Consider the following 26,626-nt stretch of genomic DNA (forward strand, 5'->3'; position numbering starts at 1 on the left):
TTCAAAAGGTGTGTGCGTTTTTATCATTTTCTTATTTATTTTTAGTGATGTAAATTACCTAAGCACAAGCGCACCACCAGCGGCATCTGAATGGTCATCTCTCCTTAGACCTCTAAGAGGGAGGGAGCCAGAAGGAATGTGGAATTTACTCTCTATAGTTAGAGAAATGTTCAAGAGAAACGATAGAAATGCTATACCCCTGCTCGAGATAATAACGGAAGAAGTTATGGCTTGCGAACAGGTAGATTTAATAAATTTACGAAAATCTGGATGTTTTTTCTTAGATAGATGGCTATTTATTATATTGCTTAATTGTTTTATGTTAATTTTTAAAAAAAAATGACAGGAAATTCTGTAAAACTCTATTAAAAATAAGAAAACCCATGTTTTCTGCACCAATATTGTTGTTGCATATTAGTTATAGTTTTAAAAACATTTTCAGATCATTATATGGTGGTATACGACGAAGGCATCCTTAGTGGCTTGGGGTGGTGGAACAGGAGGTAAACATGGCGGCGGTTCAGGCAACTCATCAGCCCAGCACGCCTGTTCATCTCTCTGTGATGAGGTATGCAAAACGTATTTTGAGACCATTATTTCTTCTGATACTGTCATTGGCCATGGACAGGGTAATTTTCCCATCAATTGTCACACATCTTGATTTGCTAATTATTACAGTGAAAATACTTAAATGTTTGACTTGGGTTTTGATCTTCACGATCATAGCTATTAGATAATCGCAAAATATATTCTCTACATCGATAAATCATAAATAATAACTGGAAACAAATCACGCACTGTCATCCGGCCCCAAATTAGGGTTCTTTGTGTTATGGGTACAAGATACTAATAAACATACTTATATACGTTTATATATATACAGAGATATTAAGACACAGATAAAGTGCAAACAAACCTGTTCATCACACGAATGATTGCTCGACATTTGAATCGTACCCACAACCCTCGGTCTAGCAGTGAGAGGCGCTGACTATTGCACCACCAAGTCAGTCTAAGTTATTGTGTTTTTTTTTTCTTTGGCGAGTATTTCGATTTTGTCACATATAAAATTATAAAATGGTTGGCACCACTGTCAAAAGCATGTTGACAAACTGCAGACTCATTTACCCAGTAATTGTTTACGTCCGCAATGTGTTCTCTAACTCTGACCGAAATGTGTCTTAGTGTGTCCAGGTTACGAGAGCCCTGAGAAAAGAACACTGACTTAGTATATATACTACACATTATACCAGGGGTCGGCAACCTGTTTGTCCTTAAGGGCGCAATACTAAATTTGAAAATCACCGAGGGCGCATATTTTACAGATAACCAAAAGGTATAAATAGGCATTAAAAAAATAGATTTGTTATAACTTTATTTTGTTGGCGTCATAAGTCACAAGTCACAAGTGTGAAACTTGGGTGTACATATTTTCAGCTAATTTCTTATAATTGGGGATATAATTAGAGTTCCCGATCCTTAAACTATTATCTAAATGGGAGTAATTAAGCTTTGTTCGGTATTGAAAGAAAATGATTATATCGGATTACTTGGTTGTTTTAAATGCACGGTCTACGCGTGATCTATGCGAAATACGATCACACACTAACAAAAAATACGTGCGTTTTATTAGATACGCTCAAGGTTAGCAAACTGCTAATCTATGCACAATTCTAAACTCAACTGACTACTTGCTGTATATCGCCGTTTGACAAGAGTAAGGAAATCGCTCTGGCTGTCATACATTTACATTAGTCCAGCGAGGGCGCGACCCCTGCATTATACCATTTGTAAAATTTAATATCCACAGGTGGTTGTATTGTGGCGACTCGCTGCGTTGAACCCTGCGCTCGCGCCGCACGAACGGGACACACTGCACGAACAATTCGTTCAGTGGCATTCCAAAGTACTTGATAAGGTATAAAAATATTAATTTATATTATACTAGCTGACCCGGCAGACTTCGTAGTGCCTCAATCTATAAATAAAAGACCTAAGCTTTTGTATAAAATAAACTTAAAACAAACAAAAGGAATCCGTCCGACGGGGGACACATCAAAGGGAAAACAAAATTGTTATTATTATTTAATTCCGAGAATTTTCATATTTATCTACCTTTTAAACCTTCTCTGGACTTCGACAAATAATTCAAGACTAAAATTAGCCAAATCGGTCAAGCCGTTTTCATGTTATGTCGTGACAACGGAAAACGGGTTTCATTTTTATATATATAGACTAGCGACCCGCCCTCGCTTCGCTCCGGAAACTGTAATTTATTATTGATTTCACCACTATTTAATGGATGTTATTATACATATAAACCTTCCTCTTCAATCACTCTATCTATTAAAAAAACCGCATCTAAATCCGTTGCGTAGTTTTAAAGATTTAAGCATACATAGGGATATAGGGACTGAGAAAGCGACTTGGTTTTATGCTATGTAGTGATTATTTCATAAATAATAAATTTACACATACAACTTCTGGAACGAAGTTGACGGGTTGCTCCGGTACGAGTTGAACAATAGAAATCCTTATATAACAAAAAACCTAATGTAATTTTTCCTAAAGTGACATGTAAACTTCTATTGACAAATATCGCTATTGTCCGGAAAGGCGAAATTTAAAATTGGAACGTAAAATTGTTTTTATTTGTTTAAAATGGTTCCATGTATTTTTGAATTTGATACCATAATGATTTTAAAAAAAACATTCAATAGGTAGCGAAGAATCGTAACAACCACATAGGCACATCCTCTTCGTCTTCGTCGTCACATTCGCGGCACCCGAGATCGCATTCGCATCCCCCTTACATCAATGGGATCAGCGAGAACGAAGTATTTCCCGGCTTCACTCCGGCCATGGAGGCCTGTTTCCTCGAGTGGGATGATTACCCAATTCCCGGAGTGACCTACACGAAAGACTTGAATCCCTTGTATCATAGTCCGTTCACTATTTTCCGCCACGCCGATAAGCAAAGCGAAAACGTTCATCAGGTATGTATAATTTACTTACAATTATAGTACGTATTTGTTATTGAAAATGGTTTGTAATAGGTTTTATTTTTAATTCTCAGGTGAATTCATCAAAAGCAGTACTTAACAATGAAATGTCATTAAGCTATAGACTGACAAATCCCGATCCGTCTCATGTACACAGAAATTTAATGCACAAAATTAGTAGAATTAGTGTTGATTTGGCTGTGCCGGGAACATCAAGTCAGGTGTGTATTATTTAATTGATGATATTTAATCAATTCAAAGTCACCATTTTATTAGTACTAAATGAATGAAATTGTTTTGTAGCCGTGTGGGTCCGGACAAGGACCCAGTGGTGGGCCCCGTGATGGCAGCGGTCACAGCGATGGCAATCACTCTAGTGTATCATCGGAAGGTAATTTATTCTAAAGTATTACATTATGTAAGTGTGCACGAGCAGATTTCGTAAAGCTAGCTAGCACTCCTAGGGGCAAACGTTCCAAATCCATACAAGTTTGAGCTAACTTTTACGCTGTTGATAATGATGTTATACAAGTCGCATCAAGCACACTGAAGTAATTTTCCATTACGATTCGAAATAAATTACAAGGCCATAAAATTATATTCGTCGGAAGGTGTTGGTTCATATATGTGTTTAAATGTTGTTGCATGGCGATTAAGAAATAAGGTGTAGCGGTCCATAAGCAACATGATTATAGCGCCGCAAGATTCATAAATGTTTTAAGATTTAGATGTAACTATATCGTATATACCCCGACTGAGACACTGACGTATTTCTCCCATAAATTTTGTAATTGATTAATTGGTCATTGTTTGCTTGTACATTCCTGTTGTGAAATGCAGCATAGACACCTACTTACGCTTACCCTAGCGGCTACGTGCGTTACTAATCACCGTTATTGAATTTTCACATCTGAAAAAAACACTGAATTTGGGAAAATGCAAATTTTCCCACCACATAACTTTTCACGTTTTTCCCAAAAATTCAAAGTAACGATTGATAGAAAGCTTACATAATAATAACTGTTGTAATTTCAAAGAAGTAATGCTGTATCAGGTTTCTGTGAGAACGAAGAGGAGATGCAGGCGAGCGGCGGCGACACAGATTCTCACTCGTCGAGCTCCCCGAGCGCCTCGTCCGACGACGCCACACGGCGCATCTCGCAGGACGACTCTGTGTCCGACGACGAGTGTCAGCTGTACTACTACGACTCGGCGGCCGCTAGACGCCTCGAACTTAACTCTGCCTCAGTAATATTTTTTATATTTATCGCGTTACGAAGGTGTTAAATAACGGAATAATCAAAAGCTACGACGTCCTTCGAATCTCCACTCTACGATCGGTCTGGATTCGTCCGGTTTGTGTTTTTGGGTATGCTACTGAATCTCTCACCGGGAGTATTCCGAGGCACTATTGAAGATCATCATGACCGTTTCCATTCTAACGTCGTTCCGCCCGATATGGAAGCAAATGGCATTAGTTTAACCGGGAATAACTTGTTTGCGTACAGTACGTATCCGGAGACCTTTTATCCCTTGCTGTATAAAACTGTGTTTTAATATGTATATTGCTGCTCTAAATTCCCCGATATATGTTTTTGTTTGCGTTAAGTAGATGAAAGAGCTCCAGGGTCTACCTGGTATAACCGGATACCAGAACCCATAGACAACACAGCCTCAATGCCACCCAAAGACATGAGGTCGAAGTTTCATATGTATTGTAGGATGACTTGCCTTTCTCCAAATGAAGATTAATGAAAAAATCGTGACAGGCGGTCGCACGGTTCTGCCTTTAATATTGTCAACGTCCATGAGCACCGGTGACTACTCCTCATCAGGTAGGTACGGACCACATGCTCTGGAAACCCTTCCAAATCGATGAAAAATATTTAAAAAAACGTAGGAATCGATAACACCATCCATAAGTCTGCAAATTGAAATATTTTCAGAAAACACCAAAACCCGAATCAATGACTCATGTTAGAAATTACTTCGAAAACTTCAAACATTTAATTTTTGCTTTGTAGTACAGTAGTGCTTTCCACTAATAAATCCGTGTTTCGACAATCTCTAACTACGACTATTACTATTAGTCGAGGGCTCATGTACTATTTGTCCAAAATTCAGAGGATAATAGACAAATTATGACATTTCAGTACCATAGCAAAGTCCTCTATACCTTCAAGAGTGTCAAGATCATCTGACGGAATCTTGAGACAATATATTAAACTTGACCAACAATCAATGCCTATAAGTGACTAGTACAAAATAGTAGCTCAATGAGGCTAGTGTCGCCATACACGAATCTTAATTTAGCTGAACTGACTATATCATTCAGTTCACCTATTACACATTATAACATTTTTGGGAGGCTTAACGACGGAGGGAAGATCTTCCACCGAGCGGGTGATATTTGCTCGGTAGACCGACGGACGACGGTTCAAATGTTGTTGTTCGGAACTTGTATATATTATTATGCAAGCTTGTCTTGAAAATGTCGTAAGCGAGATTCAGGCATCTGTTAAATATCTTGCGTTGTATGAGGGCTACCCGCCACACATTAATACAAAAAAAATTCATCAAAAGGGGAGCAGTATTTTTTATCTGATATACAAAGAAACAAATAAATAGACAAATAAATGAGTCGACTATTATCAAAGCCGGCAATCTGACTTTTGGACAATGATTGGTAAATCAGAAAAACGAATTATTGACTTTGTATTCCATTGGCAGTCACAAAACTCTTCGGAACGACATCTTAGATAAATAACAGGTTAACTATTAGCCTTTATTTAATGCAGGTTTTGAACCGTATTCTTTGAAGGAGACGATTATTTCAAATCAATCTGTATTGACATATCAATAAATTTTTTTTGTCCAAATGCACAGATTGCCACCTTTGATAATAGACGACTCAAATATACTAAATAAATAATATAAAGTTTATATTGTAAACTTATTCCAAATTAACAGCGTCAACGGTAAATGTTTTTTTTTTATTGCTTTTGTAGGCAGACGAGCATACGGCCCACCTGATGTTGAGTGGTCACCGTCGCTCATGGACATCAGCAATGCAATAATAATAATTTTGAATTTAGTAACTTTCGTGGGTTGAATGTATAATAAATACTGCAGGGCGGCGGCACTAGTTCGTCGTGGACGGCGTCTGGCTGGGAGTGCGGCTGGGAGGTGCAGTTCGCCCGCGCGGAGGGTCTGCAGGCGCACGGGCGGGCGCGGGAGGCGAGCGCGCTGGGGGCGGCGCTGGCGCGGGAGCTGCTGGCGCGGCCGCCCGTGCTGCACGCGCCGCACGACCCGCGCCGGCCCCGCAAGAAGCACGCCGTCTCGCCGCGCCTCTGCGCCGCCTCGCACCGCCTCTCCTGTCTCGCCTCCGCCACGCTCGCCAAGTGCGCATTCCTCTGCACGGTCAGTACTCATTCGTTTCAGCTTTGCTAAAACTAGTGGTCCCGCAGTAGGCGAAATTTTTTTTCTTTTATTTTTTGATTGCTTAGATGGGTGGACGAGCTCATAGTACACCTGTTGTTAAGCGGTAACTAGAGCCCATAGACATCCACAACGTAAATGCGCCACCCACCTTGAGATATAAGTTCTAAGGTCTCAAGTATAGTTACAACGGCTGCCCCACCCTTCAAACCGAAACGCATTACTGCTTCACGGCAGAAATAGGCAGGAATGTGATACCCACCCGCGCGGACTCTCAAGAGGTCCTACCACCTATCGACTATCTTTAGATATAAATAAAATTAGAGTGTCTGTTTGTAATATTGAAATAACCGCTTTTTACTACATACATGTGAATATATGTACACCAAAATATTTTTTACAATTTTCGTCTGTCTGTCTGTTTGTTTATTTGTTCCGGCTAATCTCTGGAACGGCTGCACCAATTTTGACGAGACTTTCACTGATATGTAGCTGATGATTTAAGCAGTAACTTAGGCTACTTTTTTTAGACTAGTCACCTGCGGTACGACAATAACCGCGGGTAACATCGCGGGACTCATTAATAAAAGTTTAAACATTATTATGGTTCTATTGCCGAACACTATTATACTTCTATAATATAATCATAGATTTCGCCAAAACTACACTACAGATAAATAATATCAAAGACAAACAATATTAATCTATTCTCAATTTGACTACAGACTTTAAACAATAACAAAAGTTTGACAATTGACAAACAAAGAGTATATTTATATGTATGTGTTGTAAATACATGGTATAGTGTGTGTAAGGTTTTTTTTATTGATTTAATGTATATTTTATGCATAATAAAAAAAATAGCATTCTATTCTCTTCTCATATTCTCTATAAGTGGGAAATTTCATACTCTCCCGTCCGCGCAATTTTCGTAAAAAGGGGTACAAAGTTTTTTGCTTCACGTATTAATACATAGATACTGTTGATAGGATCTCTTGTGAGTCCGCACGGGTATGTACCACCACCCCGCCTATTTCTGCCGTGAAGCAATAATGCGCTTCGGTTTGAAGGGTAAGGCAGCCGATGTAACTATAATGAGACCTTAGAACTCGTATCTCAAGGTGGGTGGCGGCATTTACGTCATAGATGTCTATGGGCTCCAGTAACCACTTAACACCAGGTGGGCTGTGAGTTCGTCCACCCAACTAAGCAATAAAAAAATAAATAATTCTTTTTTTTTGTCTTAATTATAACAGTTATAAAGTAGCAGTTAATTTATTTTTATTTTAATATAAGTTTACCGTTAACCGGTGCTGTGGACAACACAGCCGCAATGCCACTTCTGTCTTTTGAGATATGACGTCGAATTACTTACTCTTTAAACTGAACACACATTTTTTTCTGCAGAAATAGGGAGGGTCACCTCCACTAAAACTATGTGATTGAAATTATACTTTAAAAACAAAAACAGTAGAACGTCTTTATCAAGTTAATGAAGCAGTGTTCAAATTGTATTTATTTGTCCAGGTCCTGGCTGAGTTTAGTGAACATCACGAACTTGCATTCAGAGTGGGTTTGTTCGCATTAGAAATGGCGCGTCCGCCGGCGAGCACTAAAGCGCTTGAAGTCAAGTTAAATAATCAAGAGACCGAGTTGGTGGCTTTACTTAAGAAGCTACCCACTGGGGCGGAACAATTGACATTGGCCCGAGAAAAGGCGGAGCAACTACGCGATGGAGTTCTGAAGTAAGAGCAAAAATACGCACTTCACCTATTTTAACTAGTGTGTCTCTAAGAAATCCTAAATAATTACCAAAAACAAGTAAAATGAATCACAATCATGGTATTTTAATCTAGGAAAAATGAAAATAAGTAGATTAGTATGGATCTTTGGCCAAATCGCAGTTGATCAACTACCGTGAATTGATGAGTGTTGCCAGCGCAGTAAAAATATCCGTATGGTTCAAAATATAAAACAATATTCCAAATTAAGGGAATGTTAAAGGAGGCTGTCGTCAGTATTGAAAAAAAATATGTTCTCCATTGTTATTTTATTTCGAACTAATGTTCGCAAATTGTTGTTTTAACATTTCTGAATCAACGTCCGAATTATATTTAACATTTCCGGAAAAGATAAGTGATCTTCGCGAAACGACTAAACTTCGTTTAAGTGTTTCAGTTTTTTTTTTCGCGTTCCCCCGACCGCTCTGGGGGAAGGTGTAACGCGGCGCCATCAAAGCGGGCTCTCGGCCCGCTGAACGAGGGAACCGGTGGTCGTTTCGCTGGCGGCCACCGGTCCGGCGTCCGTGGGACGGTGGGATGGATGTAATGTGCTCTGCGTCAACCCTGTCCCGCCGTTTCAATAGCCCCGACTGGGCTCCGGCCCGGTCCGAGGTAGGGCGCCGGTTGTGAGCGGCAGGAGTTTTTAGTGAGGTTCAACTCCCACATACCCCACCTGCCGCGCGGGTGGGGATCCGGCGATTTTCTCCTGTGGAGAAAAAAAGTGTTTCAGTTTGTCTATCAGGTATTATTATAACACGACTGTTATAATACGTGAACGTTAAATTGATGGCGCGTGATATGCGCGAGGATGTTTTTCATAGTCATAGCCACAACGATACATGTCCGAGTTAACTCGTAGAGAAATGTTTTTTTTTAATTTATAGAAGGGTGGTAATTTACCGCCATTAATGCCACCATTAAACTTTTATGGCGTTAAACCCTAACTTGTATAGTAAGCGTGCGGGCTTACTATAATGAGCCTTTTTTTATTTTTTATTGCCCTTGTAGGCAGATGAGCATACAGCCCATCTGATGGTGAGTGGTTACCGTCGCCCATGGACTTCAGCAATGCCAGGGGCAGAGCCAAGCCGCTGCCTACCAACTACCTACCTACTGAGTTTCTCGCCGAATCTTCTCAGTGGGTCGCGTTTCCGAACCGGTGGTAGATTCTGCGAACAATTGCTCTTGCTAGGGCCAGTGTTAGCAACACTGGTTTGAGCCCCGTGAGCTCACCTACATGTTAGGGCGAAGCTGAAAGAGCCTCTCAAGGCTATCAGCATAGGTAGGAAAAAACTACTATAATGAGTACGGACGCAACTTATATTTTTTGCGGGTTTGACATCTTTCCTGACGACATTAATTCTTCATGATGCAAGTCATACATTAACATGTGGTAACGCATACGTAACGTATGTATTTCTGTTTACGATCTACGAATCTACGAGATTTGAACAGCGACCTAGATAGACACTGATGCTACAAGTACACAGGGCATCTTATCCTAAAGGCCACTAAACCTAAATGGTATAATAATATAACAACTGCTTCTGTCCTCCCAGGAACCGAGGTCCAGCTCTTTTGCCGATTGCCTTGGCGAGTTTCCTATTCGAAGTTCTTGTACTGTCTGCGACTGATAAAGAAAACAAACACCCTGTAAGTATTGCCAATTAAGATACACAGATTTTCGAGAAAATAATTCCTTAAACGAGATTACTCTACGTTTTTACATCACCGTATAATTTTCCGTCACGTTTAATAAGACAATAAGGCGTTGTTGGATCTCGCCCTTATCAAATAAGTATTTTAATAATAAATCCTTTAAATTCATACAGTGTTTTATATTTTTAATACACGAGTTTATAGGTTGAAAAATAAAACATTAATCGATCGTTACATTTCCAGGCAAGGTTAACATCTGACGAAATGCTCGGATTCGAAGCAGCCGTGGCGGCGTTGGGACTGAAAGCGAATGTTTCTGAAGCAGAACACCCTCTATTATGCGAAGGCACGAGGCGGCAAAGAGGAGAATTAGCTCTAACATTGTTATCGTTTTACAAGGACGATCCTGTTAAGTTGGCTAGAATTATGAATAAGGTATACAAATTCACCGGTTTTCATTTGTTTACGGATGATTCTTTAAATCAGGTTTATAAAAAGACAACCTTTAAATTCAGTATGAATAAAGTTGATTTTTACCATTATTATATTGGTAAATTCGACATTTGCATTCGAGAGTTATCGTTATCGGCGTTACGATAAAAATAGAAAGTATTCAATACTTAAGAAACTGCATACATATATCTATGTATGTACACAGAAGCAATTACAGTCAAACCTGGATAAGCGAGAGTTCAAGGGAGCACAATCTCATTCTCGCTTAAAGAGGTTTCTCACTAACCCGAGTTTCTCGCTAATGCTCCCTCTGAATATCATTTCGCGATTTTCCGGATTCAAACGCATTCACTATTTTAAGTTTATCACTTAATGACAGTACTTTAATTTTCCGTTTTGACATGATGCAGAACAGAATTTTCCTTCACAATTGATTAACGATAAACTGAGAAGTCCAACAAACAGGACGGTACACAGGAACACGTGTCCATTCGAAAAGAATGCGATAAAATAACAACGTTATTTAGTTCTACGAAATAGAATAGGTTCAATATTGACGAGAAAACAATACAAAAACAATGTAGGAAGTTCCACAAAAGTTAAGAATGAGTCATAAAATAGCAGATGCTAAATTTGTAATTTGTTTTGTCATTTGTTCCTCCTAAATAATATTAATAAATAGACCTCGACTGTCGCTTATAGAGGTATAGATAAGTAGCAGTCTCACTTACGGAGGTCCATGAGGGAAAAAACGACTCTCTTACAGAGGTTTCTGTTTCTCGCTAATAGAGGTTTTGGGAGCTTAAAATGACGGGTCCGGGCTATTACTCTCACTTATAGAGTTTTCTCACTTATACAGTTCTCACTTACCCAGGTTTGACTGTATATACTATGTTCGTTTAGTCCTTTTCGGATCTTTAACTCGTGTATCTGACAGTTGTGTCAATAATGTTTTGAGTAGAGTGATTTTATGTCCTGGTAATTAAGACCTTTAAGTCATGTCTTATTTTAATTTATATTCTTATTTTTATGAAAAATGATAATATGAAGTGAGATGAAATGAAGATGATTAATTTGAGACATTAATCAACTGGGATGAAATGAAATGAAATAAGATGATAGGATGAAATAATATAATCTCAGTAAAATGGTGGTCATTTACTGAGATTTTTTCAGTGGACTTTTTGGAGGATCCCGAGAAGTTACGTCCAGCGGCTTTGATTCATTTTCGCACATTTGTGCACTTTCACAGATATTAAACAGTTAATAAACCACCATTATTATACATTTAAACCTAAAGAAACACTAAATAGACAAAATAAAACAAATCGCACAACTTCACTCCTTGCGTTTATCATTTTGACTACCGGTAAAATGGGGTGATTAGGGACAAATTCCAACTTGATGAACAATTTTAAGGTAGTTGATATTTAAAATGCTATATCAGGATCAAAATGATTGAGTCTTGGGGGGTCTTGGGGATCTTGGGGATCTTTGTTATCCAATTTGAAACTATGCAATTAGCATTCCAGCTCAAGCAAAAAAGAGTGACCGAGTGCTCGTAACGTTGCAGTTGTTGGACCGCGACATCCACCAGCTGACGAAGGGCCCGATGGTGAGCATGTACTACATGAACAACCCGCGGCTGGCGGCGTACCGCTCGGACGTGTCGGCCGTGCCGCTGTATCCGCCGCTGTACCCGCCGCACGCGCACGCTCACCAGCATCAGCATACGATCCCGCACCCGATTCCAATCCCGCCGCCGTGCATACCGCCGGTGCCAGTGCAGGTCAATATGCTTTTACTTTCCTACCTAATCTGGTGGTCTTGAGAGATCATTTCAGCGTAGCGTTAACTAGTAGGCGAGCTCACGGGATCAAATTTGACGACGATGCTAACACTAACCCTAGTAAAAGCAGTGCTTCGCAGATCTACCACCGGATCGGAAACGCGACCCACTGAGCTGATCAGAGCAAGTTTTATCTATATTTACGTATCCAGTTTTTGTTCGGTCTGATTTACTGATTGTTGAAAATTTCATCTCTAAGTGTGTAAAATTGGATTGGAATCGTTGTAAGGAAATCCTCATTTTTTAAAGTAAGAAAAACGATTCTGATGTAAAGTTACGGTAAAAATAATGTAAGTGATACGCACGTCTATTACTACTTTAATATACAATAACCAGATTTAACTTTACGAAACTCATATTCATATTTAAAAGGCCAGTTATGATTTTACCTATAGACTTTGGTATTTTTTAAACAGGTCCAGTGCCCACTGGTCAGCGACATGGAGCGTCTGTCGTTATCGGAGGGTGGGCCGTCCCCGCCGTCGCACCTGCACATGCACACGCACGCTCTACACGCGCCTCACGTCACGCACGTGTCGCACACTACACACGTGCCGCACACCACACACGGACAGCACAACACGCACGTGTCGCACGTGACTCATGTGCCCCACACGCCTCATTCGTCTCACGTGCCGCACACGACCCACGTGCTGCAAACAACGACCCACGTGCCCCACACGACTCACGTACCGCACACTACGCACCTGCCGCACACCTCGCACGTGCAGCACACGTCACACGTGCAGCACTCGTCGCATTCGCAGCACACTACGCACGGTCCGCACAGTTCGCACACGTCACACGGACAGCCACACATGTCGTCTCACGTAGCCATCACCAGATCGAAGGATTCAAGGTAAACATTTTTTTTTTCTATATTATAATATTATAAAGAGGAAAGATTTGTTTGTTTGTTTGTATTGAACAGGCTCCGAAACTACAGAACCGATTTAAAAAATCTTTCACTGTTGTAAGCTACACTATTCCCGAGTGACATAGGCTATAATCATCTTTTTCGAAAAAAATTAGGGATACTAATATGACTCCCATAACGTAACCCAAGGTGTAAAAAAAATACCTAAAATACTCTTTACATCGCGTGCTCTGCGAAAACTATTGATGATAGAATAAAATAATGTACTACGACTTCGTAGAGCACATTATTATTTACGAAAAGTGTCGCGACAGCATATGTCTAACTATTATAGTTATTGCGCAATAAGTGTTCTTTTATTAAAAAAAAAAAAAAGAACATCGTTGAAATTTTTGTTAAAGACCCGAGCAGAACCGGAGCGGGCCCCTATACTTAATATAAAGCTTTATAGTGTAACGGAGATATCAAATGTTTTTTTTTTTACTTTTGCTAGATATAAAGGAAAACGTCAATATCCGTCCGTGCCAAATCAACCCTCGGAGGCATCCGCCCATTTTATGTTCGAACTTGCGAAGTCTGTGTTGTTCAAAGCCGGCGGTTCGTCCAGTACCAGTCTATTCACGCAGACGTCATGCGCCAGAGAGCACCATGGACCACATCGGTAATGTTACATTCAACATTGACCAATATCAATTGACCCCGTCTCCTTCAATTACCTCAATCTCTTTACTTTTATATGTTTATTATAAATATAAAATTTTATGCTTAATTTATTTCTGATGAACTTTTAGGGGTTTACATATGGCGGCGTTTCAGTTAGGCCTATACGCACTAGGCCTACTAAACTGCGTGAGCGCAAATTGGCTCAGCCGGACGTATTCGTCTCATGTTAGTTGGATCACAGGTAAACGAAATGATAAGTAATTTATTCCCTAATGCACATGAATAAATTAATAACATCATTCTAATTTCGTTACTAATTATTGCAGGGCAAGCAATGGACATCGGAGCTCCAGCTATTTTATTCTTAATCAATGCTTGGGAAGGACATTTGACGCCGCCAGAAGCGGCCAGTATTGCTGACAAGGTTATTCATGATTAATTTAGTACCCAAATAAATTAATGTAGAAAACATGTAAAAATAGACAACATTAAATATATAAAGTAAGGAGTAATTTCCTGAAGTTTCATAGATTCAAGAAATACACATACAAAAATGGATTTTTTTGGGTTAAGAAGGAAATTACTGATCTTCGGCGTACACGTGGTGATAGGCGGGGAATATCGGAGTTAAAACTATTTAAATTCCTGCTATGCTCAAAACCCGCGTCCGAACCTCGGATGGACTCAACCGAGGAGGACGGGACTATGACGCTTTTCGCGTCTTATGTAAAGCAGACCCACCCCACGGGACAACAGATTGGGTGTTGTCAACGTCACGATCAATGGGTCTCTCGGTCGATGGACTATCCGAAGACCGTCTAGATGGCGTCGCTAACTCATACTCCTGACACCCCGCTGGGTCAGAAACAGCAAAGTTTGGAATTAAAATACACGTTTAGTAGTTAGGGTGAAATAAAGAAAAAAAAGCGATCCTTCGAACTGATTTTATTGGTGTCATTTTAATAACACAACTCTCAAAGATCCAAACGTAGGCGATCACAAAATTAGGCCATTCCTATTTTTGAAGTGAAACTTCTAGGTCGTTTCTCTTATACACAGCATTCCACATTACATTGATTTAAGGATGAAAAATGCAGAAAAACACTACTACAACACATCGCAAAAGAAGTTACACTTCTTTCACGTGCTCCAAATTGCACGCGCACAATTTTTTTAGTATTCATGAACTTTATTTTTAATAGAAGTGTATTTTTTTAAGTGAAACTTCTAGGTCGTTTCTCTTATACACAGCATTCCATATTACAAGAGAAAATTGATTTAATGATGAAAAATGCAGAAAAACAATACTACAACACATCGCAAAAGAAGTTACACTTCTTTCACGTGCCCCAAATTGCACGCGCACAATTTTTTTAGTATTCATGAACTTTATTCTTAATAGATGTGCTTTTGTATTTTTTTTTAATATATATTTACTAACGATCACGCCACATTAACTGGTCCCGTGCTAAGTTCGTAAATTCATAACCCTGGAAAAGGCATTTTATATTTATCATACAAATTACTTCCCTTGGCGGGATATAACCCGCGACCCCTTTGTGTAGTGACCATGTCACTTACCACTACACCAGACGGCCGTTTTATTAGTTGTTTAATAAAGGAAAACAAATAATTGTGTTTGTATAGGCGTCGTCCGGTCGCGACGTGCACACGGTGCGAGCGGCCGCGGAGCTGGCGCTGTCGGTGCTGCCGCACGCGCACGCGCTCAACTTCAACGAGATACAGCGAGCCGTGTTGCAGTGCAAGGAGCAGAGTGACTCAATGCTCGAACGTGCCTGTCTCATAGTCGAGGAAGCGGCCAAAGGTACTAGTGCGTATTACTTCATCTCACGTATCAGTGTTGTTGATGGTTCGATTTCCCTAAATTGTGGCAAAATTTCATTCCTCCTAATTTCAATGGATTGGACTCGGCTGCCTTTATTTGTTACTTCAGTAATATCAGTATCATAATACAGGTGTTTTCATCATGAGGGCTATTCGTAGTAAATTTACATGCATTAGATTTGTTAGACGAAAATACAATTTTTTTATTAATTGTAATAATGATTGTTAGCGCTAGCTTATGACTGAAATTAGTTTGCATAAGTTGTCAAATATTTTTATTGCTATTTTCCGAATGATGAGATCATGGCTCACAGGTTTCATGTTGATACCGTTGCCCTTAGATATCATGAAGCGACCTGCATTGAAATATAGGTTAAAGTCTCAAAATTATTGTATAGCGGCAGTTAAAAAAACTGGATGACCTGATTGTGAAAGGTAACCTTTGGATTTGATTCGTCATTTGTGTTAATGCAAGTATCAATCGGTTCAATTTTCGAATCTTCGAAAAGAATTTCTTTGAAATTTTAAGTTACAAATCCGACAAGTTTAATTGATCATTAGAACAGCAGTAGTAATGATGTGTGCGTTGTGGCGTCAGGCGGCGGCGTGTACCCGGAGGTGCTGTACACCGTGGCGCGGTACTGGCACGAGCTGTACCTGCGCCAGCCGGGCGACGAGGCGGAGCACGACGAGCCGCAGTACCGGCCGGCGCCCCTCCCCGCGCCGCTGCCCGTGCCCTACCCCATCCCGTACCCGTTCACGTACCACGCCTACCCGCCTCCCATATACCAGCTGCAGGTCAGTACAACCTTACCGCTCGTGGATATTATATTGACGAACTTTCCCAGATGTTCTTCATATTATAGACAAATTTGATTTGAAAACACTACAATTAGGTAGTGCAAAAAAGATACACTAATTTAATATCATAATCAGATCTGTCAAAACAACATAATTGGTTGACATCCCTATTGAATTTAAAAATTTATCTAGCAATATCAAAGCCACGTTTTTAAAACAGGGAATATTTATAGAATATAATATAATCGAAAATATTTATGACGATGCAGGTGTAGAAACATTCCACCGAAGTACAATAACCGAAACGTATTAATTAACTAAATGCGTCGTGCGTTTTTTGTGCTTTTAACTAAAATAAGCTACGGTAGGACAAGAATACTAAAGAAACTTATTATAAGTTCAACAATTCAAACTGCAGTTTCTTGACCCACAGTATGGCGGCGCGGGAGGAGCGCAGTACGCATTGCCGCCGCCGTATTTCGTACGTGGAATAGCGCCACCGCCCATAGCTGTCAACGTCAGCGTGCATTCCACGGTAATTATATTACGACATCTAACTTATATTGATGTTTTATTTATAGAAGTGACACTTCTAATGCGACTTCCAAGAAAGTTGCGTTAAATGTTTTACAATTTTTTCGATCATTCGGCTTAAGATCGAAATCTCGGTTGTATTGTAGGGTCGAAGAATCAGTAACATGGTGGTATTCAGTCATCCTTATTGTGTTCAATGCTTTCTACAGTCAGTATTTTACAATTACTTACTGTTGAAGTTCATTCTTCAGCCAGTGTGTGTTTGATTTTCAGCGTAATTGCATCGTTTGATATGAGAACACATACCCTAACCAATGCGCTTAATTTCTGTTTTTAATATAATTTCATTTGCTTTTGTATGACCTTGGTAGCCTCCAACAAATAATAAATGCTAATAATAAATGGTGACTACAGCACGCGCCCCCGCTAGCGGCGCCGCTGCCCCCGCCGGCCCCCGCGCCCCCCGCGCCGCCCCCGCCCGCGCCCGCCAACAGCAGCTCGCCCAGCAACCAGGCACAGCTGCGCCGCCTGCTCTCCGCCTACAGGGTCGGCATGCTCGCCCTCGAAACTCAAGCGAGGCGCGTACACGACGATAGACCCCAGAACAAGTTCGGCAGGTAAATATCGACGGTGATACTACAATAGCGCGTGAATACTCAACAGTCTCATCGTATCGGTCGTATTCGACTTGCTATAAGGCTTAATTTCCTACACTATTAAAAAGTTAGGGCTTATAGAAAATGGCGCTATTGCAGTATCACCGCCGATATTCCATTTCTATGCGTATGTTTTGACCTAATACATAAGTGTGTAACATTAAAAATGTACGTTGACTAGTTCCGATTTGTTCAGAAACCCGCCGTACGGCGAGCACGTGAAGTGGTTGCTGCGGATCTCGAAGCAGCTGGGCACGCAGTACCTGCACCAGTTCTGCGTGAGCGCCGTGAACTCGGTGGTGTCGCCCTTCGTGCTGTACGAGCTGTGCGTGGAGTCGGCGCACTGGCTGGCGCGCGGCGGCCCGCACCACATGGTCATGCAGCACCTGCGCGGCACGCTGGCGCCGCTCGTGCACAAGTGCCAGCAGATGTAAGTACACGCCGCGACCAACCTGGTGCCTGGTGCCTGGTGCCAAGTGGCACCTAGTCCCAACTAATATTCTTCACTCTTGTTTGTTCGCAATATTTATTACACACAAACAATCAGTCTCTGCTGTATTTGAATTTTTTTACTGTTTAGATGGGTGGACGAGCTCATAGCTCACCTGGTGTTAAGTAGTTACTGGAGCCCATGGACATCTACAACGTAAATGCATCACCCACCTTGAGTTATAAGTTCTAAGGTCTCGGTATAGTTATAACTGCTGCCCCGCCCTTCAAACCGAAACGCATTACTGCATCACGGCAGAAATAGGCAGGGTGGTGGTATCTGCCCGCGCGGACTCACAAGAGGTCCCACCACCACAGTAAATAATCGTATTTCTGTAAATTAACTTTGTTTTCAGGTACATTCAGTGTATACATCAAAAATTGTATCATCTGAACGCAGTCGAGTACGAAGAGTTCGTTAGCATCGTTCTGTCCGCCCGCACGGCCTTCCAGCTCACCCCCGAAGGGAACACGCAGTTCAAGGAATGGCTGGCTTCATTGCGCAGGTGAGTGTTTGCTGTGATCAATAACACGGGTCAGACGTTCATTCAGACTGGTGGTAGGACCTCTTGTGAGTCCGCACGGGTAGGTACCACCGCCCTACCTAGTTCTGCCGTGAAGCAGTAATGCGTTTCGGTTTGAAGGGTGGGGCAGCCATTGTTACTATACTGAGACCTTAGAACTTACATCTCAAGGTGGGTGGCGCATTTACGTTGTAGGTGTCTATGGGCTCCAGTAACCACTTGACACCAGGTGAGATGTGAGCTCGTCCAACCATATATGCAATAAAAAAAAATGCCGCAGCCGAAGAGCCGTGTCTGTTTCCAGGTCTAAGTCGTGCAAGAAGGACCTGTGGACCCAGCTCAATGCGGCCCTGCAGACGAACGGCAAATGACGTCGGCAGCCGATAGTTTGTACGACGCGGTGCGCCGCCGGCAAACTGTCATTCCACAGGCGATGGCCGCGATGTCGGCTCTACTACCATCTGCACACTCTCTAACTCTAGATAACCCGTGTTATTTGTAATTTAAGTACTTAATTATAATAAATATAAAAATAGAGCGAACGCGATTTCGTAGCGCACGAACGTCTGCAATGAAATGACGAGGATAATTAAAAAGACTTATTACCGAACGTTGACGACTCGTCGTTTTCCTTGCAGTTTTGTCTGCTTTAGTTAATCAAAATTTAAGGTTTCGAAGCGTATTTTTATATTAGATTATTAACGAAGAATTAGATATAGTTAAGATCGCCTTTAGAGTTTAGCCAATCGATTATATCGATCGATCGATGGATTAATAACGAATGATAAAGCAAAAAAGTCGGTTCGGCACACTGATGTGTATCCCTTGTAGTTAAAGAGTATTTAAATGTAAGGCTGTAACTTAAATTACAAATAATACAATCTGGTCACACTAAAATAATAGTAATGAATAGTTATACATCTTAGAAATAGTATAGACGCTCCTTTTGAGGGTAAACGATCTCAATAAAAAATGAGGACTACAGAGATAACTGCAGATATGTTGCTCGTTTGAGAGCTAGTGTACTTGTCTGTTCATTGTTTTATGGCGCAAAAAGAGACACTTGCAACAATTCAGATTTATCATAAAACATTAATGCTAGAATTTCCTTGTTTAATTTAATAAAATAAATATTGAAGCTCATTATAAGGTTGTGCGTTGTAGGCATGCAATTCGGTTGTAGTTGATTTCTTATGAGACTAAGAACGACCGATCACGCAGAGGAGTTGATGAAACATCTTTCTAAATTTTTTCTCTTGTTTCTAAATGCAGAACATCAGAGTTGTGTGTTGAAAGATTGGTCCCATTTTTTTTTCAAATAATGACAGGTCCATTCTCTCTTCTTAATCGTTTTTCATCGATATTAACTCAACTAGTCAGTGGTCTTAGGAAACGGTTATTTAAAAAAAAATTAATATCTATGGATCCTCAATATTTAATAGCTCTTTTTTTTCTAATTTAACTTAATCCGTCTTGAAACGGTCCGCTAGTCTGATTTTATTGTTTACTCTGATAAACAAACAAACTTTTAACTTGGGCGTTTTATTCAAAGTTTCAAGTAACCAGTCTATTTGTTAACAAAATTAAGTTACAGATAAAAAAAAAAAATTAATCAAAAAAGGCAAGAGCAACAGGAAAGAAGCTCAAAGAAAAATATGCACAAAAGTTTCCATAAAAATAAATAATGTTCTATAAAAAAAGGTATTTGTCTATTACCAAGTATTATAGATTAAGTAATGATTAAAACAAAATTCTGTAAATCTTACAAAAATTAAAACTAAAAAAACCGTACGCCTCTGATGAAAGAAATATTTCTCATTTTTTTAATGATATAACAATTATTGAATTTTTAATAATCTATGTTCATTGTTGAGGTACAAAATTGCTAAAAAAATTCATGAATCCGATTTGAAATTTTGTGTTATTTTTTTTAAGGAGCCATCTCTAAAGTTTGCAAATTATAAAAAAAAAATGTAATCAATCTGTCGGCAGTGCAACTATGTTCGCTGCTTTTGGATATTGAGATGTTTTTAATGCCTGTTTGAGTAGATTCATTCCTCAGATACACGTTTTAACTTCAACAAGTTGTTACAGATTTTTTTGTTACAGCGCTATGATCTAGTACATACTACTAATTTTATACGCATGTCATGCTTACGTGTAAAGGGCTGCTTGCATTAAATTTTAATATATTTACACTATTTTTTTGAAATCCGATATAAGAAGTAAAGTGGACAACTCAATTGAGATGTATTTAAAGAATTTTATTTTTCATCAACCGATAGGAAATTTCAAAATAAAATGGTCTTTGCAAGCATAAAGACTTCAAAACTAGCCGCCCTAAAATAATACAAATCCGTAAAAGAATAATAGTAAATTTTAACCCAGAATTCCTTTTATTTATATCTTTATGCGCTTACATGAACATGTCCTCGTAGCAAATTATTTAAAAGATCTCTTCTAGTAAAAACTAAGTTATCTTCGTCGCTCATTAAATCAGGTCTCATTTTATCTTTTAGTTCACAAAAAGGTACATTCTGAACCTTCGTTATAAAGTTACGGTGCCGCGGCGTTATTAAAATAAAAACTAATATTTAAATTAATTATAACAAAAAATATATATAGAATTAAAAATTGACCTAAAAACGAATATTAGAATGTTACTCTTTTGAAAGAATGTTTGTATTTCGACACTGCTGTCGAGACACGAATACGCTTTTTGCCTAAATTCAGGCTTATTGTGAATATATTTCCAATATACCTACTCGATATGAATTGAAAAGTTGGCTTAATTAACAAGAGCCAATTCGTATGTATGTTAATTCGTAATTGGCGTAAAGGACATTGAGTGACTTAAAACTTTTTAGTGAAATGTCATTAGACTACAAAAAGTATTAATACGGAATGTAGCCGGAGACCGTTGAAAAGCACAACTATTTTTGATATTCTCTTGTGGAAATTTGCAGATTTCAGTGAGTTACACAGTTCACGTGTTGGCGTCTCGCGAAGATAAATTTAGACGTTCGTTTGATTCATAGTACTTTATTTACACATTTATAATTATATTACTATTATTATATTATTATTATTATTATTATATTGTAATGCGTAGTGGTATCTTGAGAGCCTTTAAAAATAACAAAAATATTAATATTTTGCGACACGAGTGCTGGCAACAAAAAGAAACTACCCGATTGTTATTTTAGATCATTCAGAAGTATTTATATCAGTATCGGTATTTTTGTCAGATAGGTAAGTAAGTGATTCGAATATAGCGCTAATTAGATTACGAACTGTCAACGGTAAATTTGTGTAAGAAGTGGATAATATTTGAAAAGACTAAGTAATTAAGTACGTGTATTCGACGTCGTCGAGAAAACTGGCGTAATAAAAATTATTGATATGACTTTATAACATTAGTTAAGAACTTACGATCACTCTTTAATTAAATAAGATCTTCCAACTATAAAGCAATATTAAAATATCATTTTATTGTAATTTTAGAAATTTATATCAATGTAGCGGTCTTTTAGATGTGGTTGGGTCGTTCGTATTTAGATGTTTTGCTAAATTATTGTCGATAATAAAAGTATATTATCTACTTGTACGGCGTAGTACATTATTGATAACATGTTAATGAACGTTTACTTAAGTCGTACAATTAAATCATTATTTATTCGAAAGCTAAAGTTGCTCAATTCGAATATAACACGTACCGACTTCAACGTACCTATTGTATTACATGTGCCTTGACGTGTCACACTGTTAACAAGATGTATCTCTTGAAGTTATACAAAGTTATTTGTATTTCAGCTGTGTTCATTACGTAAAGTGCTTTTTAAGGTTTTACACGATTTTTCATCCAACGCAAAAGGTTGTCTATGGTCAAGCGACTCTTATTGGAGTGCAGACCTGCCACTTGCAACGTAAAACAAAAGAACGAATAAACGGTTGATCAAATTATTCATGTTAATAGTATATTTAATAACGATAGAATAATATTAAAGGTTAATGTTTATCGTCGTGATCAAATGTATATAACTAATGCAAAGGAAGTTACAGAGTCAGGAACAAAAATATAAAGACATTGAAAAGACGAGACGTTGCCAGCCTCGGTGTCGGTTAGATTTAGTTTAATATCTTTATAAATTTAGAAGTTTACATGCGTTGATTAAAGTGTCGGACATATGAATGCTTTCCAGCATTCGGTAGATAGTAAAATTTAGAATGCTAGTTAGTATAATTGTCATTCTTTACAAGTTGAATTGAAAGCTAAATTAAATATTTTTCCTCGAGTTACGACCGATATCTTTCAGATTCAATATAAAAATTCTTAAAAGTTTCACGTTTGAATTTTATGAAGCACCAAATCGCCACGGTTTTTAGCTGTAGCGTGTTCGTTAGTTTAAATAATAAACAGCACTTTAAGAGTTTGAAAGGCATTTTTTTATTGTGCAAGGGAACTATATTTTAATGGCCTAAACAGGTTACCGATTTATATTATTTTTCAACATATCGATCGCATAACTTACCTATAATCGGTCGTTTAAAATTAAAATAAAACAGATTGGGGTCCCATATTAAGCGAATTTGTTCCTTTGCAAAAAAAAAGAAAACACATAGTACTTACCATTAAAAAATATCATAAATTGAATTTGCCGTCCATAATTGTTTTGCACATCATCCTAAGTAGATTATTAAAGATAATATTGTCTACTGTTTTCTTTTAGATTAATATTTTGAACTGCAAAAACTGCTCTTTGGGCATTATTAACAATTTTTTGAGTATAGTTTGTTGGAAGGTTTCTCTTTACATCAAAAGTGCTTTGAGGTTTTGTCTTGAAAAAAGAAAAAGTAAAAAAAAAAACTATTTTTACACTTAAAGCGTATTTAAAGTGAAAAAAAAAAGATATCGTTAGTTTCGTATATATAATGTTAGTGTCTACGAAGCATATTTTATTTAGTCGTTTAATGCATGTTTGTAGAGTTGTAATTCGCCCAGATTGCAGAGTCGTATGGCGTTTCACATATAACCGCCGTGTTCTAAATGATTTGCAGTTCAAGACTCATCTATCAAGACATTAGTTATGCAAAAAATATAATGCCTAATCAATAACATTTTTGTTTTAATAGGGCCTTATAATGTGAAACTCGTTTATATATCTAGAGGTAGTTTGTGAGCGAGACATACATACAAGAATACTATAGATTTTTATTTAATATTAGAATCAGTCAAAATATGGTTATAGATTGAATCAAGCTAATTAATATTAACTCTTTGACTGCCGTGTAGGTCACCGGTGTCCTACGCGGCGCACTGAACTAATTATGTCGCGTATTTTTTTCCTATCTATGCTGATAGCCTTGAGAGGCTATTTCAGCTTCTCCTTGACGTGTAGATGAGCTTACGGGCCTCAAACCGGGAGTATTGCTAGCACTGGCCCTAGCAAGAGCAGTGCTTCGCAGAATCTACCACGTGTGCCGCGTAGGGTACCGGTGATCTACACCGCAGTCAAAGGGTTAAATAAATGTTAAAATTTTGAGTTTTCATTCATTGTCATTGTATGTCTCTTACATTTCTTCGTCCATAGAAACTGGGATATGCCCGTTTCGTTTGTAAACGTAAGGAACGTGGGCTGATGTTATTGAATTATGTGTTGTAATACTCAAGGCATAGCGTGTCATATACTACGTAGCATCACAGTCAGTTATAGGTAACGGCGATATTGTAGCAAGTCTGTTTAGTTCTAAAACGAAGATGCATAATTAATTTTATACATCTGGTATTAGTAGTTTAATTGTTACACTTTATAAGTGTATTGTCTCCGCCTATTAAAATGTGTAATCAATACCGTTACTGAGAGAAGTGTGTATTAAGAAATCTACGGATACATCGTTAAAAGTTTTACTGTCCATACTGTCACGTATTTGTTTGGTTATTAGACTGTTTCCAATTTAAAAAAAAAACCTCAATCTCAGAGAAAAAAAACAGCGAGCGATAGTTTTTTTTTTAAATTTCATAATTCCTTTATTAAAACAAACACTTCTGTATTCGCTTTGTATCAGCTTCGTTTGATTTTGCCGTCGACCACGTTCACGGTCGCCTTGCTCGACGTAAGACCGAACGCCCCGCTTCGAACGAAACAATACAAATATGGATAGTAAAATCGATCGACTGTGGTATGGGTCGCAAAACAATCGAGATTCGTGTTTCTTTAACCTGTCTGTTAAATGTTACCAGCCTTCGATTTGTTTTGAGACATTCTGCTTAAATATAGAAGTGCCCGTTCATTAAAATGTTTATTAAATATTATATATACATCTCGCTCCGTTGTCGCAAAGGGTTGTAATTATAAATATATAGTTAATATTAGTGAAATAATACTGTTTTGCACGATTTTTTGGTTTGACCGTCTGTCTGTCTACTCGAGTTCTCGTCCTTTAAGCAAGTGTGCACGTTTTTAAATACTCTTTTATTTATCGTCACTATATTTCAGTTGACACATTGTGTTCTATGATCAGCAATTTATTATTATCAGTTGTTTGGTATTTTATTTGGTATTCGATTTCGCTATAATATTTTGTACTTGTATACTTTGAACTCGAAATATTTTGACCTCTACAGTGTTTCATTTTACTATTACGATTACACATATTATAAGTCCTTTTGGCAACATATTTGAAGTAACATTATTTAATTATTCAATATACTTATTAAATATTTAAGAACCCCGTGTTTCATTTACATCAGTTATGTTCTACCGTTAGGTTGAGCATGCGTTGCAAATAGTACAAGTGGTTTTTTGGGTTTTTGAAGGATTATTGCATAGAAATATAATGCTTATTATATTTATTTAATGGAAAATATATCAGTATTAAAACTTGATACGTTTAAATATTAATTTGATCTTCGGTATCGAAATTCCTTTGCTAAATAGTGATAGTGTTAATATAACTGAGAGATTAGATTCTCATTTGCTTTGAAATGTCTTCAACTAAAAAAAATGACCCGACCATAGATAAGCAAAGTGCGAGAGCTACTTATCTTCTTATTGCACGTCATATTTTATGTAATTAAAGCTATTTAGACGATATACAGCATCTCACATTTATCATTATCATTTTCTACGTTTCAAATAAATAGTTTAGTTTTCGTGGCCACGTGACTACGGTCATTAGTTTTGTTCAGGTGTGCAAATCTACAAATAAGGATGTCTGTTGAAATATTAAACGATATTTTGGTAGAAAAATGATACATCAAGATGATGTAGGAAATTTCAACCAAATAAATTGAAAACACGAACTTGTACTATTTACTTAGTAGGATTTGCGGTATCCGCATTTCGTACTATTTTAGAATATAAAATTTCGATTCGCATCAAGCTTAGATATACACTCGGGTGCAATGAAATCATACATACATTTTTTGAAAAATATTATTTATTTCTTTTTATTTAAAAAAATACATATATTTTTTAACATAAGGTTAAAGGATAGTTCAATACCTATTCAATGATACCACATAAGACATGATAAGTTTACCTGCTTGCTGAAACAAAACGACAACAGCAAACTCCAAAAATTGCTCCCTCAACTCACTGCAGTTTGCAAGACCAACTGCAGGTATAAAAAGGCATGTTTTGTGTAAAACGTCATCAGTTGCAAGCGAACGCTTAACCTGATAAGACCTCTAGTGACTCCAATTGCATTTGTCTGAAAAAGATGGATACTACTCCGGAAAAAGCCGCTCAAGTCGTCGCTCTAATTGAAGCGGGCCAGAACCAGAGTGCTGTAGCTCGACAACTGAATATCAGGCGATATTCAGTTCGTCGTGTGTACCAGCGCTATCGGGAGACTGGTGGCTTTGAAAGGCGACGAGAATCTGGTCGAGCAAGAGCTACAACACAGCGCGACAACAGATTTCTTGTAACGACAGCGTTGCGAAATCGTCGTTTGATTGCCGTTGAACTTGCACAGCAGCTTCAACAGGTGTGTGAAGTGGTAGTCAGCAGGTGGACAGTCAGAAGGAGACTTGCCGAAGGTGGTTTGACTGCG

General features: G+C 38.4%; 1 protein-coding gene across 1 annotated transcript in view; it reads left to right on the forward strand.

The window, feature by feature from the left end:
* LOC101735640 (zinc finger SWIM domain-containing protein 8 homolog) overlaps positions 1-25,300 on the forward strand; it is a gene marked incomplete at its 5' end in the record, with an annotated part of 29,007 nt that extends 3,707 nt beyond the window's left edge. The window contains 23 exons of the mRNA XM_021347352.3: positions 46-241; positions 443-568; positions 1,811-1,918; positions 2,721-2,996; positions 3,077-3,223; positions 3,306-3,393; positions 4,057-4,250; positions 6,135-6,422; positions 7,968-8,185; positions 9,781-9,874; positions 10,124-10,315; positions 11,907-12,122; positions 12,599-13,041; positions 13,553-13,720; positions 13,851-13,963; positions 14,049-14,146; positions 15,370-15,547; positions 16,166-16,365; positions 16,802-16,903; positions 17,317-17,519; positions 17,755-17,988; positions 18,404-18,553; positions 18,876-25,300. Of these exons, the coding sequence (XP_021203027.3) occupies positions 46-241; positions 443-568; positions 1,811-1,918; positions 2,721-2,996; positions 3,077-3,223; positions 3,306-3,393; positions 4,057-4,250; positions 6,135-6,422; positions 7,968-8,185; positions 9,781-9,874; positions 10,124-10,315; positions 11,907-12,122; positions 12,599-13,041; positions 13,553-13,720; positions 13,851-13,963; positions 14,049-14,146; positions 15,370-15,547; positions 16,166-16,365; positions 16,802-16,903; positions 17,317-17,519; positions 17,755-17,988; positions 18,404-18,553; positions 18,876-18,942 (4,099 nt within the window). The remainder of the gene's footprint in view (positions 1-45; positions 242-442; positions 569-1,810; positions 1,919-2,720; positions 2,997-3,076; positions 3,224-3,305; positions 3,394-4,056; positions 4,251-6,134; positions 6,423-7,967; positions 8,186-9,780; positions 9,875-10,123; positions 10,316-11,906; positions 12,123-12,598; positions 13,042-13,552; positions 13,721-13,850; positions 13,964-14,048; positions 14,147-15,369; positions 15,548-16,165; positions 16,366-16,801; positions 16,904-17,316; positions 17,520-17,754; positions 17,989-18,403; positions 18,554-18,875) is intronic.
* Between the last annotated feature and the right edge of the window lie 1,326 nt (positions 25,301-26,626).

Source organism: Bombyx mori, chromosome 9, assembly GCF_030269925.1.
Source record: "Bombyx mori chromosome 9, ASM3026992v2".
Lineage (NCBI taxonomy): Eukaryota > Metazoa > Arthropoda > Insecta > Lepidoptera > Bombycidae > Bombyx > Bombyx mori.